The sequence below is a fragment of the Ovis canadensis genome, chromosome 15 (assembly GCF_042477335.2).
Source record: "Ovis canadensis isolate MfBH-ARS-UI-01 breed Bighorn chromosome 15, ARS-UI_OviCan_v2, whole genome shotgun sequence".
Lineage (NCBI taxonomy): Eukaryota > Metazoa > Chordata > Mammalia > Artiodactyla > Bovidae > Ovis > Ovis canadensis.
The window spans coordinates 24,330,845-24,350,410 of NC_091259.1; the positions used below are offsets into that span (position 1 = coordinate 24,330,845).

Here is a 19,566-nt window from a genome sequence, read left to right on the forward strand (position 1 = left end):
ATTGATTTTTCCTTTGTTTTCTAACTCTCTGTTAAAATTTTTCTCATTTTATTCAATCTTCTCCTGAGTTCTTTGAACAACTTGATGTTTATTACCTTAGATTCTTTATAGGGTAGATCACTTATCTTCATTTCAGTTAGTTCTTATTCTTGGGTTTTGTCTTGTTCCTTCATTGGGAACATATTTACCTGTTACCTTATTTTGACTAATTTGCTGTTTTATATTTATATATTTGATATGTTGGTTACGTTTCTTACAACATCACTTCCTTGGAGAAGTGGCTTGTAGCAGATTTCCTGTGTGTCTTAGTAGCATGCTATTCTCTGGTCATGAGGGCTATATGCTTTAGGAGTTCCCTACAGTTCCCACGTAGGCTGCATGAGTCCTTCTACTGTGTCGGGCTGACTACCATGGGTGGAAGGGTAGGTGTTGCTGATCTGTGCTCTGGTAGGTTTCCAGCTCCTGCCTATGTGTAGAGAGCTAGACATTGGTAGGAGGGGCCAGTTCACAAGGTGGATGACTGCATCTTCCTGAATGGTCCTGGGACTAGGGCTAGCCGCTGGCTACTGGATCTGATTCTGCAGTGGTTGGCTGTGGCGCCTGGAGTCCTGGATCTACTGTCAGGCTGCTAGTGGGAATTTTGGCTCTTGACACATATTGGTACAGTTTCTGGGTTGTCCCAAAGCTCATGTCAGTTCACTGGTGAGTAGTGCTGAATCTTGGGGCCATTGTCTGAAAGGTCCAAGGTGTCAGATCTGGTACTGGCCTGCTGATGGGTTGGGCCATGGCCTGGAATGGGAGTCATTTAGGGCTATTGTTGACCTGGTTGTGATCAAGGATAAGTCCCAAGGGATCTTGGGTGTAGTGCTGTATGACTGGTTTGTAGATCCATATCACTTAATTTCTGTCTGCAGGGCCCTGAAAGTTGCAAAGCTGATATCAGCTCTCTTTTAGGTGGGGCTGGTTCCTGACATAGCTGGCTGTGGTTTTTGTGGTTTCCTGAAGTTTGTGCCAGTCCACTGGTATGTAAAACAGAGTCCCTGGGTGGCTGCCTGAGGTTCTTTAGATGTCCCAGACTTGGTATTGATCTATTAGTTGGTGGGGTCATGGCCAAAGTGGTCTCAAGGCTGGTGCCATCCCACTGGTGGATGAGGCTATGTTCTTAGGCTAGTCCTGGTTCTCTGTTGCAGGTAACTAGGTCCTGGAGACCTCTGGTTGCAGGCCCCTGGGAATTCCGGAGTTGATACATTAGACTGCTACTGGGCAAGACCAGGGCTCTTAGGGTTCTTGGGCTAGTGCCTACAGATGGATGTGTGGGGTCTCTGCCTGCAGGGCCCTGGGGTCCTCGACCTATTCCCAGTGTCCTGATGTGCAGAACTGTATCCTGGGCCCTCTGGTGAACAAGGCTGTATCTCAAGGAAGCTGTAGGCTCAGGGGTCCTCACATAGCTGGCCTGCTGTTGAGCGATGCTGTTTCCCTGTCAGGCAGCTGCTTGGCCTAAGGTGTCCCACTTACCAGGGCAGACATGTTGATGGGCAGGGCTAGGCTCCAGGGATAAACTAGAGGGATGCTTCCAAAATGGTGGTTTCCAGCACGAGTGACTTTATGTTAAACAAGCTCCCAAAACTGGCTACCACCAGTGTCTATGTCCCTAGGGTACAAGGTCCAGTCACTTCCTGACTCTCTGGGACACTGTCCAAGATGAGCAGGTAGATATGATCCTGACTATCGTTAAATTACTGCTTCTACCCTAGGTCCCAGAGTGTGTGAGATTTTGTGTGTGTCCTTTAAGAGTGGAACATCTGTTTCCCATAGTCCTCTGGTGCTCCTGAAAGTAAGTGCCACTCACCTTCAAAGCCAAACTTTCTCAGAGCTCATCTTTCCAGTGTGAGACTCCTGGTCTGGGACTCAGAAACCTTGCTCCTTGGGCAGAATCTCTGCATTTGTAATTCTCCCATTTGTGGATTGCCTACCTCCCATTTGTGGGCCAGGAAAAAGTCAAGGATGCCCATTCTTGGCACTTCTATTTAATGTAGTATTGGAATTTCTAGCCACAGCAATCAGACAGGAAGACAAAATATAAGGTATCCAAATGCAAAGACAAGAGATAAAATTGTCACTATTTCAGATAATACATCATATGAAAACCCTAAAATCTCCATCTCAAAATTATTAGAACTAATAAGTGAATTCTGCAAAGTTGCAGGATACAAGATTATATACAGGAATCTGTTGCATTTCTATATACTAATAATGATCAATCAGAAAGAAAAAGTTAAAAAAAAATCCTGTTTAAAATTACATAAAGGAATAAACTTGACTAAGGAAGTGAGAGACCTGTACTCTGAAAACTATGAAACACTGATGAAAGAAACTGAAGAGGATACCCCAAATTGGAAAGTGGACTGTTATGGTCCCCTACTATTATTGTGTTACTCTCAGTTTTTTCTTTCTTGTGTGGTAATGTTTGCCTTACATATTTAGGTTCTGTATTTGGGTGCATTTATATTTACAATTGTTATATCTTCTTCATGGATTGATTCCTGGATCGTTAGATAGTGTCGTTCATTGTCTCTTGTAATAGTCTTTATTTTAACGTTTATTTTGTCTGGTATACATATTGCTGTCTTGGCTTTTATAGGTTTCCGTTTGCCTGGAATACCTTTCTCCATCCATCCCCTCGCTTTCAGTTTGTATGTGCCTCTAAATCTGAAGTGACTCTCTTCAAGGCAGCATATATGCAGGTCATTTTTTTTTTAATCCATTCAGCCATTCACTGTTTTTGGGTTGGAGCATTTAGTTGTCTTACCTTTAAAGTAACTATCAACATGTATATTCTTATTGTCATTTTGTTAATAGTTTTGGATTTGTTTTTGTAGGTTTTTTTCCCCCCCTTTTCTCTTTTGTTCTGTTCTCTTCTGATTTGTTGACTATACTGTCAGGTTTGGATTTTTTTTTAAGGTATATCTATTATACAGTTTTTGTTTGCAGCTGAAATGAGGTCTTTGTATAACAATCTATATATCAACATGATTAAGTTACTGTTCTCTTAATTTCAAATGCATTTTATAAACCTTTCATTCATATCGTCCTCCCCTTACAATTACTGTTTTTGAGATAGTTTAGATAATTTAAAATTATATTTTACACACAATTATTTTGAATATGCCCCTGGTGGATCAAAGGTTAAAGCATCTGCCTGCAATGCAGGAGACCTGGGTTCGATCCCTGGGTCCAGAAGATCCCCTAGAGAAGGAAATGGCAACACACTCCAGTATTCTTGCCTGGAGAATCCCTTGGACGGAGGAGCCTGGTGGGCTACAGTCCACAGGATCACAAAGAGTTGGATACAGCTGAGCAACTTCACTTTCTTTCTTTCTTTAACTATTTATTGTGGCTATACATGATTTTACACTTTTGTCTTTTTTCATTCTCTACTCACTTTGTGTGTGGATGATTTCCTGTCTTTACTGTATGTTTTCCTTTACCAGAGAGCTTTTTCATCTCACATTTTCTTGTCTCTATTTATGGATTTTTTCACCTGGAAATTTTTGTATTTAATTTGTTCTAAAGCTTGTTTGCTGGTGCTGAACTCTGGGACCCCTATAATGTGAATGTGGGCTAGATGTTGTCCTAGAGGTCTCTTAAATTGCTCTCATTTCTTTTCATACTCTTTTGTTCTTTTTCTTTTCAGCAGCAGTGATTTTCACTACTTTTCTTCCACTCACTGAGCTATTCTTCTGTATATTTAGTCTAATTTGATTCCTTCTATTTTATTTTTCTTTGTTTTTATTTTCCTAACTCTTTGTTGAATCTTCTAACTTCTCACTGTGTGCATCCATTCTTTTCCCAAGTTCTTTGATCATCTTTATGATCATTACTCTGAACACTTTCTCGGATAGGTTGTCTCTCTTGACTTCACTTAGGTTTTCTTCAGGGATTTGATCTTGTTCTTTCATCTGATATGCACTCATCTGCATTGTTGTTGTTGTTGTTAATAAGTTGTCATTTGTATATTTATGTATGTGGTACATTTGTACCTTTCTCAGCCTTGCAAACAAGCCTTCAGTAGGGAACGTCCTATATTTCCCAACAGTGCACATCCTTCCTGTCACCAGGTTATATGCTCTAGGGATTCCCCTTGAGAGGGCTGTGAGTCCTTTTGTTGTGGCAGGCTAAATATGTGGGGGTCTAGTAGTCTTCATTTGCTCCTAGCCAGGTGGGTTGCCAGGTCCAGCCTTGTATGAATGCTGCTGGATGCTGTTTAATGGGGCCTGGCCATGAAGTGACTGTCTGTAGAACCCTGTGGATCCCCAGGGCTGGTGCTAACTCCCTGTTGGGCTGAGTCAGGGTCTTGAAGATTCTTTAATTGTTGCTCATCCACTGTCAGGCAAAACCAGGTCCTGGGGCTGATGTTGGACTACTGGCAGGCAGAGCTGGTCTCTGGAGTCAGGGATCACAGAGCTCATGTTAGATTGGTGGTGGTGGTGGTGAGTGATGGTTCCTGACAGTTTGGTATTTGCTACATGGTGTTCTGAAGCTTGCATTGGCCTGCTAGTGCACTGGGCCCATGCCTAGCTGGTCCCAGGGTTGGGTCTGTCCTGCTCTGAGTGGGCTGGTTTCTAGGTTGTGGGATCATAGTTTTGTTGCATCCTATAACTGCTCTTTGGTTAGTGAGACTGGTCTAGTGGCTAATACAGGATTCTAGGAGGGAAGTGCCAGTGCCTGCCCACTGGTGGGTGGGACTCGGTCTTGATCCCCTGGTGGTCAGGGCTATATCTAGGGACATGTCTAGAGGTAGCTATGGGGTCAGGAAGTCTTTAGGAACCTTTTTGTTGATGAGTGGGACTGTGTCCCTGGCCAGTTAGTTGTTTGATCTGAGGAAACCCAGCAGTTGCCTACAGGGCAACTGGGTTTTAAGCGTGGTTAGGTCAGGGCCCCAATGAGTCACAATGGCAGCCACCAGTGATAGTGTTTTGTGGTAGCATGTTCCCAAATATGGTTTCCACCAGTGTCTAATGTCCCCTGTATGAGCCACAGCCTCCCTCACCGTTTCTCTGGGAGACATTCCAAGTCCAGAGGCTCTATCTAGCCCAGGCTTCTATTAAATTATTGCTTTGGCCCAAAGTCCCAGTGTGCCTGAAATTTTGTATATATCTTTTAAGAGTGAAGTCTCTATTTCTCCCAGTCCTTTGGGACTTTCAAAATTAAACTCCACTGGAATTCAAAGCCAAATGCTCTTGAGAATCATCCTCCTGGTGCAGGACCTGTTGTCCAAGGGTGTCTGATGTAGGGCTCAGAACTTTCATTCATGTGAGAGAATCTGTGAATATAATCATTCTCCAACTTGTTTGTCACCCACCTTGGGGTATGGCATTTGATTATATCTACAAGTCCACCCCTCCTATTCATCTCATTGTGGTTCTTTCTTTATGTCTTTAGTTTTAAAAGATTTTTTTCTCACAGCTTCCAATCATTTTAACTGATGATTGTTTTGAAGATAATAGTGATTTTGGTGTGCTCATGAGAGGAGATGAACCAGGGTCTTTATACTCTACCACCTTGGGCACTTTCTGACTAATGTCCTAAATGTCCAAAATGTGAAAATTTGTTCACAGAGACAGACATGTATGTAGAGAGAGCACCTTGTGAATGTTATGCTTATGCTGCCACAGCCAAAAGCTAGGAGAGGGAAGGCCCTGGCCCCACCAACACTTGGATCTTGGGCTTCTAGTTTCCAGAGCTAAGACAATAAACCTCTGTTGTTCAAACCACTCATCTATGTTAATTTATTACAGTAGCCCTAGAAAATGAATACAGCCTGTATTCATTGTACTCAAAGCTTAAATTGTCTGTAGGACAATAGTAGATGATGAATTATAGAGTTCTAAAACTACTTATAACAACTGCAAGCCAGGCAGTTTTAATTAAACATATACTTGTTTATTATATATTGTTGACTATTTTGAGTACTTTGTAAATATTTATCAATGTGTATTTTAATAACAATATTATTAGGTAGATTTAATTACTATTTCCATTTTAAAAGTGTAGAGTCAGTTGGTCATGCCATTTATTTCTGAAGAGCAGGAAAACATTCAAGCAAACATTATATAACAGTGCAGAGATTCTTAAGTCTGATATAAAAGAATTTCCCGAAGTTTTCCAATAACACATGTACTCATTACAATTTTTAGAAGTCCCTTTTATGGTAAGAGTGAAATATAAGGCACATATGTAGGGTATACATACCTAAGGTGAGAACACCCATGTTGTAGTCCCATCTCTGTGTTTCCTTAGCTATAGACCTTGGACACATCACTTAACTTTTTTTCAATTTCCATTATTACACTTAAACAAGCTGGGTTACTATATAATTAAATCAGGTATATTTAAATTCAAAAATAAACACCAAAAAAGGAATAAATAACTTACACTAAAGATTTTCAGTTTGGGGAGGAATATCTCCTTAATATCCCCCCAAATGAATGTATTAACTTCTACAGTGTTTGTGAACATTTGTATCTAAAAAGCCATTTAAATAATTTACAGTATACTTAAAAATGACTTAAAGTATACTTAAAAAGTTTTGATGTCACATTACTGGAATATAAGATGCACGTGTAATTTAGCTTCAATAGTATAAAAATGTATGAAGTTATAATTCATGATGATTCAAATTGATAAACATAAAACCAACCAGTCCTTTAAGCAAAGTTTTAGATCCACACTTAAAGATTCAACTATGTGTTGATCTCAGGACCAATCCTTAATTCTCTGGTCTCATAGAATTGTAAATGGGAATGATATTAATTAGAATGATGGTGACTATAATTGGGTTGAATGGGAAAGAAAAATTGTGGATTCTTTTCACCAAGATCCTAGCATTAAGTAGGTGTAAGCCTAGACCACATTGAAAATGTGTGATGGAGATGGTTGAAACTGAACTTTTACCAGGACCTGGTATATTAGTCAAGATTAATAATGCTAACTGCTCTAAGAATCTTCAAATCCCAGTCCATTAACTATGTAAAACTTTATTTCTTGCTCACATCATAGATCTGGGGCAGGTTAGGTGTCTTCTGAGCAGTCTTGTTGCAAAAGAGACTTTGGAACCCAGGCTCCATCTTCTGCTTCCTGCATCTTTGACATGTAGCTCTCATGGTAATAGAGGAAAGAGTAGAGAGGACAGGAGAATTATGAGGAGTAGGTTCATATTCCAATTATCATAACTCAGTTGTATGGCCTTGACCTCACTAGACCCTGGTCATTCCCCCTTTGCTTTCTGTTGTAATCATATTGCTGCTGCTGCTGCTAAGTCGCCTCTGTCTTGTCCGACTCTGTGCGACCCCATAGATGGCAGCCTCCACCCACCAGTCTCTGCCGTCCCTGGGATTCTCCAGGCAATACTGGAGTTTGGGTTGCCATTTCCTTCTCCAATGCATGAAAGTGAAAAGTGAAAGTGAAGTCGTTCAGTCGTGTCCGACTCTTAGCGACCCCATGGACTGAAGCCTCCCAGGCTCCTCCGCCCTTGGGGATTTTCTAGGCAAGAGTACTGGAGTGGGGTGCCATTGCCTTCTCTGTGTAATCATACTGGTCCTTCGTAAATGCCCCAAATATGCTATACTCCTCTTTCTCTCTGGAGATTTGAATTTTCCTTTACTCATCTTGGAATACTTCCCTTGCCATATTCCAATAGCTATTACATTTTTCACTATAATAGGCAGCCTCCAGGGCTTGTTTCTTCAGCTAAATGCTATTGTCTTGACAAGGAATTCTTATATATTGTTCATGTTCATGGGGAAGTTTACAAGACAAATTCTGATAATGCATGTCTGAGACATTTTTGCCAGCTCAAAGTCAACCTTCATTGTGATATTTTAATTATTGTAGCATTTTGAATGGTTTGTGAAACTTTTTTCTTAACTGATAAACCATAAATCATTTAAGTAGAAATGCATTTATAAACATGAAAGTTGTTTATAGCTTTCTGCTGTTACTGAAAATAATTTGTAAACCATGCCTATGTAATATAGCTTCATAAAGTATAACTATGATTTCTCTAACATAATTGCATTATTATTATTTCCTATTTGCAATATCTCTCTGGCACCAACCAAATGATCATTATCTTATTTCATAATGATTAATAACAGTAACAATAATAACTGAGAGAAACTGAGAGAATGCTTATGTGGGTATTAGGCTAAACTTTTATATATATTATTTCATTTATACTTTATCCTAATGCTGTTCTATAAAATTACCTTTATTCCATCATTACATTACATCACTACAGATGATGCTGCTAGACCTCTGAGAGGCCATGTGATCCACCTATGGTGACTCAGTGAGCAAGTGGTGAAACTAGGCTTTAAACTCTGAACATTTTTAGTTTCAAAGCTCTCACTCCTTTCAGCTCTTCACACTATGTATGAAAAGAACACTGGGTCAGGCAGTTCAAGGCTCTCTAACTTAACTGTGTGATCTCTGGCAACTCACTCAACCTTCCCTGGTCTTAGCTACCTCAATTATAACAACTTTGTGTGCCGCTTACACTGCCAAGAAGACAAAATGCAGCAATGTCTGTGGAAGAATTTTGAAAATGCTATGTGTTGTACCAACTAAGGGACAGTTAAGAGATATTATTGGGTTACAAATAGGATTTGTCAAGCAGACCTTTGGCAAGCATTTATGGGAGACTCAAATACCCAAATTGGATAACAAAATTACATAATTCCTCTCATAAAATGTAGTACCATGCCAATGAAAAAATGTAATGTGTCCTTTTACATCTTGAATGTTTCCACAGATATGAAGGAAAGTCATTTATAAACTTGTTAAAACAAAACTGCCTATAACATTTGTTGAAACAGTTTTGTGATTTACCTTTGATTGATATATTCTTAGGGAATTTGATGGTCTTGTTCCTGTCCGAGCTTTAAGTCATCTCTGAACTTCATATTTCACTCTTTGTTTTATCCAAAATATTCTTTCTGACAGTCTACACTGTGGCTGTGTATATCAAGAGGTCTGGTTCAAGGTCAGATTCCATGCAATCTGTCTTTCCTTTCCATTCCTTATTTACTTTATTTATACTTCATTTACAATTAGATTGTGTAAGATGACATTTGAGACACTAATTCCTGTCTAGTGAAATTTCAGGATCATATGTACTCCTTATTTTTAAAAAAGTCAGTTTCTGAGTTCAGCAACAAGGGGTTCTGGTTTAGGAGGCTTGAATTAGTTTCAAAACCCACAGTAAGGTCACCTAATATTTATCAAAGGCTCATTTGTGGCAGATATCACACTCAACATGGTAAACAGGCCTTTATGTAATTATTTCATTACAATTATTTGAGTTAAATACTACTATCATTTACATTATGACCTGTTCTAAATTTTTAACTGCCTACTCCTTCCTTATAGTCTCTTGGTGCTAATCTTTCTCTGTTCAGTTCAGTTCAGTCACTCAATCATGTTCAACTCTGCAACCCCATGGACTGCAGCTTGCCAGGCTTCCCAATCCATCGCCAACTCCCAGAGCTTGCTCAAACTCATGTGTATCCAGTCGGTGATGCCATTAAACCAGCTCATCCTCTGTTGCCCCCTTCTCCTCCTGCCTTCAATCTTTCTCAGCATCAGAGTCTTTTCTAATGAGTCAGCTCTTCGCATCAGCTGGCCAAAGTATTGGAACTTCAGCATCAGTCTTTCCAATAAATATTCAGGGCTGATTTCCTTTAGGATTGAGTGGTTTGATCTCTTTGTTGTCCAAGGGACTCTCAGGAATCTTCTCAATACCATAATTCAAAAGCATCCGTTCTTTGGCACTCAGCCTTCTTTATGGCCCAGCTCTCACATCCATACATGACTGCTGGAAAAACCATAGCTTTGGCTATATGGACCTTTCTCAGCAAAGTAATGTCTCTTCTTTTTAATAGGTTGTCTAGGTTTGTCATAACTTTGCTTTTAATTTAAAAGGAATGAGCGTCTTTTAATTTCATGGCTGCAGTCACAATCTGCAGTGATTTTGGAGACCAATAAAATAAAGTCTGTCACTGTTTCCATGGTTTCCCCATCTATTTGACATGAAGTGATGGGACCAGATGCCATGACCTTCGTTTCTGAATGTTGAATTTTAAGTCAACTTTTTACCGTCCTCTTTCACTTTCATCAATAGGCTCTTTAGTTCCTCTTTGCTTTCTGCCATAAGGGTGGTGTCATCTACATATCTGAGGTTATTGATATTTCTCCCAGCAATCTTGATTTCAGCTTGTACTTCATCAGCCCGGCATTTTGCATGATATACTCCTCATATAAGTTAAATAAGCAGAGTGACAATATATAGCCTTGACTTAGTCCTTCCCAATTTGGAATCAGTCCATTGTTCCATGTCCAGTTCTGACTGTTGCTTCCTGACCTGCATACAGATTTCTCAGGAGGCAGGTGAGGTGGTCTGATATTAACATCTCTTGAGAATTTTCCAGTTTGTTGTGATCAACACAAAGGCTTTAGCATAGTCAATAAAACAGAAATAGATGTTTTTCTGGAGCTCTCTGGCTTTTTCAATAACCCAGCAGACGTTGGCAATTGAATCTCTGGTTCCTCTGCCTCTTCTAAATCCACCTTGAACATCTGAAAATTCACAGTTCATATACTGAAGCTTGGCTTGGAGAATTTTGAGCATTACTTTGCTAGCATGTGAAATGAGTGCAATTGTGCGGTAGTCTGAGTATTCTTTGGCATTCATTGGCTTTCTTTGGGATTGGAATGAAAACTGACCTTTTCCAGTCCTGTGGCCACTGCTGAGTTTTCCAAATTTGCTGGAATATTTAGTGAAGCACTTTCACACCATCATCTTTTATGATTTGAAATAGCTCAACTGGAATTCCATCACCTCCACTAGCTTTGTTTGTAGTGATGCTTCCGAAGGCCCACTTGACTTCGCATTCCAGGATGTCTGGCTCTAGCTGAGTGATCACACCATTGTGATTATCTGGGTCATTAAGATTTTTTTGGATAGTTCTTCTGTGTATTCTTGTCACCTCTTCTTAATATCTTCTGCTTCTGTTAGGTCCATACCATTTCTGTCATTAATCTTTCTCTGTAATTGTGTCTTTACTTATAAATAAATAGCTGCTGTATATTCTGAGGTTGACATTCCTATCACTCAGTTTTTGTCATCTAAATCTTATGTTCATTATTTGCTTTTGTTCATTGCTTGAGCTTAATCATATTGAGAGTCTTGAGAGCCTAAGATGGGGAAATTTTAGGTGCCAGTTGACTAAAGACCTCTTTAATTCTCTCTGAGGATGGGTCTTCAAATCAAGAATCTCTCACCAGGCTCTCTAATCTTGCAAATGTTCCAAGTCTCAGAATTCCAATAAAAGTGTTTTTTCCACATGACTCTCAGGACAACCTGGTTTCTCTCTGCTCCTGTTGGGGGTTCAGATCAAGGTTTCACTCTTTGTTTGTTTGCCTTGTTTTAATTTGTTTGTTCCTTTTGCTAGTGCATGTATATGGGGATGTACTTGGAAACCTCTGCCTCTTAAGAGATGACTCAAAAGTATTTTTTAAATAAGGGGCACAGGGATGATCCAGAGAGATGATATGGGGTGGGAGGGGGGAGGAGGGTTCAGGATTGGGAACTCATGTACACCCGTGGCTGATTCATGTCAATGTATGGCAAAATCAATACAGTATTGTAAAGCAAAATAAAGTAAATAAATAAATAAAAAAATAAAAAATAAAAGTAAGTATTTAATTGTTCCACAGCCCTCCATAACCTATTTCTTTAAAAATATATATATATATATATATATATTTATATATATCATCCCCTCTGTTAGAATATAAGCTCCAGGAGAGCAGAGACCATAACTGTCTTAACCTCAACTCCATCTATAGTCCTGAGTAAAGTTCTTATACTTAATATTTTCTTAAACTTTCTATGGCATTGTTAAAAGAAAAAAACATGTGATCCAAGTATTAAATATTTTATTTTAATTATTTCATTCTGTCAGAAATTTATTTTCATTAATAAAATAAAAATAAAATTATTTTATTCTGTCATAAATTTCAAAAAAATGAACGATGCCATATATAAATCAGGAATATATTTATGGGTTTTTTGAGATGAAATATAATATATTCCATTTTGCTTCTTTGTAAGTTAAAGAAAAACATATTTTTTACATATAGCAACTAATATATAATATTATTTATACCTATATACATATACTGATTCATATTTTAAATAAAAAGAGGTAGAAGCAAGGCAGAAAAGAAAAAGGTCAATTTATAATAGGAAATGTGAAGGTTAATACATAGGGAAAAAAAGAGAAACAAAAATGAAGAACCAACAAGGAAGTGAAGTAACCAGTGATGACAAAGAAAGCCAGGCAAGCAGGAGAGATAAAGAGTAAATGAAGACAGAATGTTGAAAAAGAAAACAAAAGAGTAAGTCCAAAGAGCAAAGGGAAGAAGGGAGAAAAAAGCAAGATGCAGAAGAAAAAGAAAATAATTAGAAAGAAATGTGAGAAGAAAGAGACCAGATGGAGGTCTAACTATATGGGCATCAGAGGTTTACTTTTACCTTAAATCTTAAGAAAAAAATGATTGTAGTAATTTTCAAGCTATGAGTTTGCACATTTTGTGTATCTTCTTTGTTACACTTCTAATAGTCTAACGAGTATGTATCATTAACAACCCCCCCCCCCAAAAAAGAAAGCATACCCAGCATATATGAAATAATCTGGAAATACTTTTCAGGACAATTGCTTTCTTTGTATTCAAGCCATAGCCTGCAGTCTTTTGAGAGCCTATCTTAAATAGGGAATTAAAGTGTTTCTTCATTCTATTCTATAGGCTCTATAGTTGTATCTCTCAATTCCATAGTGTGATATCTTTTAAAAGGGGAACCTTGGATTATCTTTTCATGGTTATCAGCCAGCGCAGTATTGATAAATAGAAAACACTCAATAAACACTTCAATGAATAAATTATGTATAAAATTATGAAATACTGAACATAAGCAGACTTTGTATAAAAAGTGAATGTTTTGTTGCATACAACTTATAACATGAAGCAAGGATTCGTTTTTTCCTTATATAGACTAGATCTTGGTAAATGGTGCAGGTGGAACAAAGTAAAATATTTGCAGGCTTAGAAGTCAAAATCTCTGTAGTTTTACCCCATTTTTGTTCTATGCCTCCAATTTCATCAACTAACCTAACTACTTCATGCTATGAAGATCAAAAGAAAATAAATTTATTGAGCACATTCCATGTAGTTGCAGAAAATGGCACAGATAAAACTGATACACAATCTCAGTTGGTCAATTTGTAGGCAGTCCTCTTCAGGGCTTCCCAGGTGGCACTAGTGGTAAAGAACCTACCTGCCAGTGCAGGAGACAAAAGAGACATCGGTTTGATCCCTGGGTCTGGAAGATCCCCTGGAGGAGGAAATGGCAACCCACTCCAGGACAGAGGACAGAGGAACCTGGCAGGCTACAGTCCATGTGGTCACAAAGAGTCAGACACAATTGAAGCAATTTAGCACTTAGCACTCTCTTCGGGTAATGACAACAAGCTTCCTCTTGAGGTGAGCTGAAATATCCTATCTTAACCCAAGTAAGTATATTTGGATAAATATAGCCTAAGACTTCCTTTCTTGCTGATGTTCATCCCCTCTGAGGGTTCCTTAGGGCATTAAGCTAAGATAGCATGAGCCAGTGTTTATGAAGTTTTTCATTAAACATCAATTCTCTAAATTCTCCAAAAAGCACAGAAAGGAGGGATAGATTTAATCCCTGATATATATTCAGATTTTTTATCTTACTAGCTAGGTTTCTTTAATACTATCCTGACTTGGGGGAGGGGGCTTCTTTTAGCTTATATTGAATATGCTAGTTAACTGGTAGTCATTTTCTGCTAATACTTATTAATGAAATCTAGCTTAAATTTTTATTTTTAAGGCCAAACGAATTGTCAACTAATCTAGTCAATGCAAGAATCAATATACTTTCATAGGACTGCAACAGATAAAAAAAATGACTTAAATATGACTAAACAATTATTTGGATTCATCTAGTCTCCTGGACTTATTTTCTGAGTTTTATTTTAATGACAATTAAATCTAGTATTTTGACAGGTGGAATTATCCAAATTTTATTATTACTAAGCAGGTTGAAAATTTTTGAACTGGTTGGTGAACCAGTTTCATGATGTACCTGGGTAAAATTTCATTTTGAATGAAAATGTTTTTCTGTTTTAATTCTCATTGATCTCTTTTCCATTTGATCATTCTCTTAAGAAAGTGGCCAAGTGGGAAATAGTAACAAATATTTCTATTTAGAATCATAAATTACATTGGCCCCAAATCATAGTTAGATTTGCCTATACAGAGAAAGTCTGTAAGGCTAATTTCTTATTCTTCTTCTCCATCTGATAATAAGTTAATTTTTGTGAACCTACTATGTGAAGAGTGCTGACTAAATTTCCATGTTAATTTTGCAGGTGATGGAAGTTAAAGGACAAATGATCCATGTCTCGGAATCAAATTCCATTTTATTCTTGGGTTCTCCATGTGTGGACAAGTTGGATGAACTTATGGGACGAGGGCTACATCTCTCAGACATCCCTATCCATGATGCTACTCGAGATGTCATCTTGGTTGGTGAGCAGGCGAAGGCCCAGGATGGGCTGAAGAAGAGGATGGATAAATTAAAAGCAACTTTAGAAAGAACTCACCAGGCCCTGGAAGAAGAGAAAAAGAAAACAGTGGATCTTCTATACTCCATTTTCCCTGGTGATGTAGCCCAGCAATTGTGGCAAGGGCAGCAAGTGCAGGCCAGAAAGTTTGATGATGTCACCATGCTGTTTTCAGACATTGTTGGCTTCACGGCCATATGTGCCCAGTGTACCCCCATGCAAGTCATCAGCATGCTGAATGAACTGTACACAAGATTCGACCACCAATGTGGATTTTTGGATATTTATAAGGTAATGGGGTTTGCTTATCTATATAAAAGTATTTTAGTGGTAAATTATCATCTTCATTAAATTACAAGCGTGCAATATTTTTTTCTATTTAAACAAGAATAAGTGATGGATAATTTTCATTTAGAAATATTCAGAATACAAGTATTTCTGATCTTTGAGTGAATTTTCGCTATGAGTTGATTTGTATAATTGTGAGAAAGGAAAAATTCTATGGAACTAGTCCTTTAAATTCATTATTATCAAAAAGATAAAATAAGCTTGCTGAAATATAGGCAACTCTTAACCACATTGTTTTTATGACTGAGTAGTGTTCTATTGTCTACATAAAACACATCTTCTTTATCCATTCATCTGTTGTTGGACACTTAGGTTGCTTCCATTCCTTGGCAATTATAAATAATAAATAATGCTCCTAGGAACTTTGGGCTTCATGAATCTTTTTGTATTACTCTTTTTGTTTCTTTCTGATGTATACCCAGGAGTGGAATTCCTAGGTCCTATGGTAATTCTTTAGTTTTCTGAGAAACCTCAAAATTGGCTACTGCTGTACCAGTTTACCTACAGAGTGGCTGCACCAATTTATCAATATTTTCCCACTAACAGTGTAGGAGGGATCCCTTTTCCCTGCATGTTCACAACTTTTATATTTTGTTTTCTTTTTAATGATAGCTATTCTGACCTCTGTGAGGTGATATCTTCTTGTGGCTTTGATTTGCATTTCCTTGTTGATTAGCAATACTGAGCATCTTTTCATGTGCTTGTTGATCATCCGTTTTTATGAAGTTGCTAATATTTTTGATGTTGAGCTTTATGAGATGTATATATATGTTGGATATTAACTCCTTATTGGTCATATCATCTGAAAATATCTCTTCCTGTTCAGTAGATTAGCGAAGAGGGGACATACCTCAACTTGATAAAAGCCACTTACGAAAACTCGAGATCTAACATCATACATCATACTCAATAGTGAAAATATGAAAGTATTTCCTTTAAGGTCAAGACAAGACAAAGATGTTCACTCTCACCACTTTTACATTTTTGGAAGTTCTGGCCACAACAGTCATATAAGAAAAAGAAATAAAAGGAATCCAAATTGAAAAAGAAGTAAAACTTCTACTGTCTGCAAATGATGATACTGTACATAGAAAATTCTAAAGAGGCCACTAGAAAACTACTAGAGCTCATCAATGAATTTGATAAAGTTATACAAAGTTAATATACATAAATCTGTTACATTTCTCTACACTAACAGTTAAATATCAGAAAGAGAATTTAAAGAAGTAATCCTATTTATGATTACATCACAAAGAATAAAATACCTAGGAATAAATGTGCCTAAGGAGGTAAAAGGCCCACACTCAGAAAACTGATGAAAAACACTGATGAAAGAAACTGAAATAGATAGAAAAATATATCATGCTCTTGAGTTGGAAAAATCAATACTGTCAAAATGACTGTACTATGCCAGGCAATCTACAGATTTAAAGCAATCCCTGTCAAAATACCAATGACATTTTTTATAAAACTGGAACAAATGATTTTAAAATTCATGTCAAGAGATACAAAAGACCTCAATGTACCAAAATAATCTTGAGAAAGAAAAACAGAGCTGGAGGATTTGAGCTCCCTAACTTCAGACTATACTCCAAAGCCACAGTCATCAAAAGAGTATGATACTGACACAGAAACAGACAATTGATCAGAGTGGAACAGAATACAGAGCCCAGAAGTAAATTCCAACAGTTTTGGTCAATGAATCTATGACAAGGGAGGCAAGGATATATGACAGAGAAAATAGTCTCTTTAATAAGTGGTGCTGGGAAAGCTGGACAGCTACTAGTAAGAGAATAAAACTAGAACATTCTCTAACACCATACACAAAAGTTAACTCAAAATGGATTAAGCTTTTAAATGTAAGGCAGGATACTATAAAACTCCTAGAGAAAAACATCAAACACTGACATAAACTTCAGCAATAAATTTTTTTGAGATCCATCAACTAGAGTAATGGAAACAAAAGCATAAAATAAGCAAATGATTAAACTTAAAATAGTTTGCACAGCAAAGGAATGTGAGTCAGTTTCTGTTTTGTAAATAAGTTCATTTCTGTTACTGTTTTAGATTCCACATATAAGTGATATCATATATTATTTATCTTTGACTCACCTCACTCAGTAAGATAATATCTAGTTCCATCCATGTTGCTACAAATGATAGTATTAATATTTCATTCTTTTGATGGCATAATATTCCATTGTGTATATAAGCCAAATTTTCTTTATCCACTCCTCTGTTGCTGGACAGTTGGATAGCTTCCATTTCTTGATTATTGGAGTGCATTGCTTTTTTTTTTTTCTTTTTTTTTTAACCTTTTTACTTTATTTTATTTTATTATTTTTTTCACATTTGATATTTTTATTTTTATTTTTTTATTTTTTTTTTAATTTTAGTTTTTTATTTTTTAAATTTTAAAATCTTTAATTCTTACATGAATTCCCAAACATGAACCCCCCTCCCACCTCCCTCCCCATAACATCTTTCTGGGTCATCCCCATGCACCAGCCCCAAGCATGCTGCATCCTGCGTCAGACATAGACTGGCGATTCAATTCACATGATAGTATACATGTTAGAATGTGATTCTCCCAAATCATCCCACCCTCTCCCTCTCCCTCTGAATCCAAAAGTCCGTTATACACATCTGTGTCTCTTTCCCTGTCTTGCATACAGGGTCGTCATTGCCATCTTCCTAAATTCCATATATATGTGTTAGTATACTGTATTGGTGTTTTTCTTTCTGGCTTACTTCACTCTGTATAATCGGCTCCAGTTTCATCCATCTCATCAGAACTGATTCAAATGAATTCTTTTTAACGGCTGAGTAATACTCCATTGTGTATATGTACCACAGCTTTCTTATCCATTCATCTGCTGATGGACAGCAGGTTGTTTCCATGTCCTGGCTATTATAAACAGTGCTGCGATGAACATTGGGGTACATGTGTCTCTTTCAATTCTGGTTTCCTCGGTGTGTATGCCCAGAAGTGGGATTGCTGGGTCATAAGGTAGTTCTATTTGCAATTTTTTAAGGAATCTCCACACTGTTCTCCATAGTGGCTGTACTAGTTTGCATTCCCACCAACAGTGTAGGAGGGTTCCCTTTTCTCCACACCCTCTCCAGCATTTATTGCTTGCAGATTTTTGGATCGCAGCCATTCTGACTGGTGTGAAGTGGTACCTCATTGTGGTTTTGATTTGCATTTCTCTAATAATGAGTGATGTTGAGCATCTTTTCATGTGTTTGTTAGCCATCCGTATGTCTTCTTTGGAGAAATGTCTATTTAGTTCTTTGGCCCATTTTTTGATTGGGTCGTTTATTTTTCTGGAATTGAGCTGCAGAAGTTGCTTGTATATTTTTGAGATTAGTTGTTTGTCAGTTGCTTCATTTGCTATTATTTTCTCCCATTCAGAAGGCTGTCTTTTCACCTTGCTTATATTTTCCTTTGTTGTGCAGAAGCTTTTAATTTTAATTAGATCCCATTTGTTTACATTTAAAAACCCAAACTTCACTACCCAAGTTTACCTGCATTGCTTTTTGAATTAGAGTTCTTATCTTTTCCAGGTATATGTCCAGGAGTGAGATTGCTGTCATATAATAACTCTATTTTTAGTTTTTGACAGAACTTCCAGACTGTTTTCCATAGTGGCTGCACTAATTTACATTCACATCAACAGTGTAGCAGGGTTTTCTTTTTTCTACTCTCCAGCTTTTATTTGTATGATGATGTCCATTTTTACAGATAAAAGGTGATAAAACCTCATTGTAGTTTTGATTTCATTTCTCTAATAAGTATTTGCATTTCTCTAATAAGTAGCAATGTTGAGGTTATCTATATGTCTTCTTTGGAGAAATCAATATAGGTCTTTTGTGCATTTTTTGACTGGTTTGTTTATATATGTATATTTATAGTTCTATTAGCTATATATATATATTTGGAAGTAAAGACTTTGTCAGTCACATTGTTTGCAAATATTTTCTCCCAGTCTGTAGACTGTCTTTAGTTTTGTTTATGGTTTCCTCTATTATAAAAAACCTCTTAAGTTTGACTAGGCCTCATTTGTTTATTTTGTTTCTATTTATTTTGTCTCGGAAAAATGATCTAAGAAAATATTGCTATGATTTATCTCAAAGAGCATTTTCCCTATGTTCATTTCTAGGAGTTTTATGGTATCATGTCTTATATATACAATTTTAAACCATTTTGAATTTATTTTTTATACAATATGAGAGAATGTTCTAACCTCACTGATCTACATGTAGCTGCCCAGTTTTACCAACACCACATGTTGAAGAAACTGTCTTTTCTCCATTGTATTTTCTAACCTTTGTTGAAGACTAATTGAGTGGGTTTATTTCTAGGTTCTCTAGTCTGTTCCATTGATCCATCTGTTTTTGTACCTATACCACATTGTTTTGATTACTGTGGCTTTGTAGTATTGTCTGGAGTCTGGAAGGATTTTCATCCAGCTTTGTTCTTTTTCCTCAATATTGTTTTGGCAAT

The 19,566-nt window shown here is 37.3% G+C and overlaps 1 protein-coding gene across 1 annotated transcript in view; it reads left to right on the forward strand.

Moving 5' to 3' along the window:
• GUCY1A2 (guanylate cyclase 1 soluble subunit alpha 2) overlaps window positions 1–19,566 on the forward strand; it is a 468,086-nt gene that overhangs the window by 266,606 nt on the left and 181,914 nt on the right. The window contains exon 5 of the mRNA XM_069554938.1: window positions 14,517–15,002. Within this exon, the coding sequence (XP_069411039.1) occupies window positions 14,517–15,002 (486 nt within the window). The remainder of the gene's footprint in view (window positions 1–14,516; window positions 15,003–19,566) is intronic.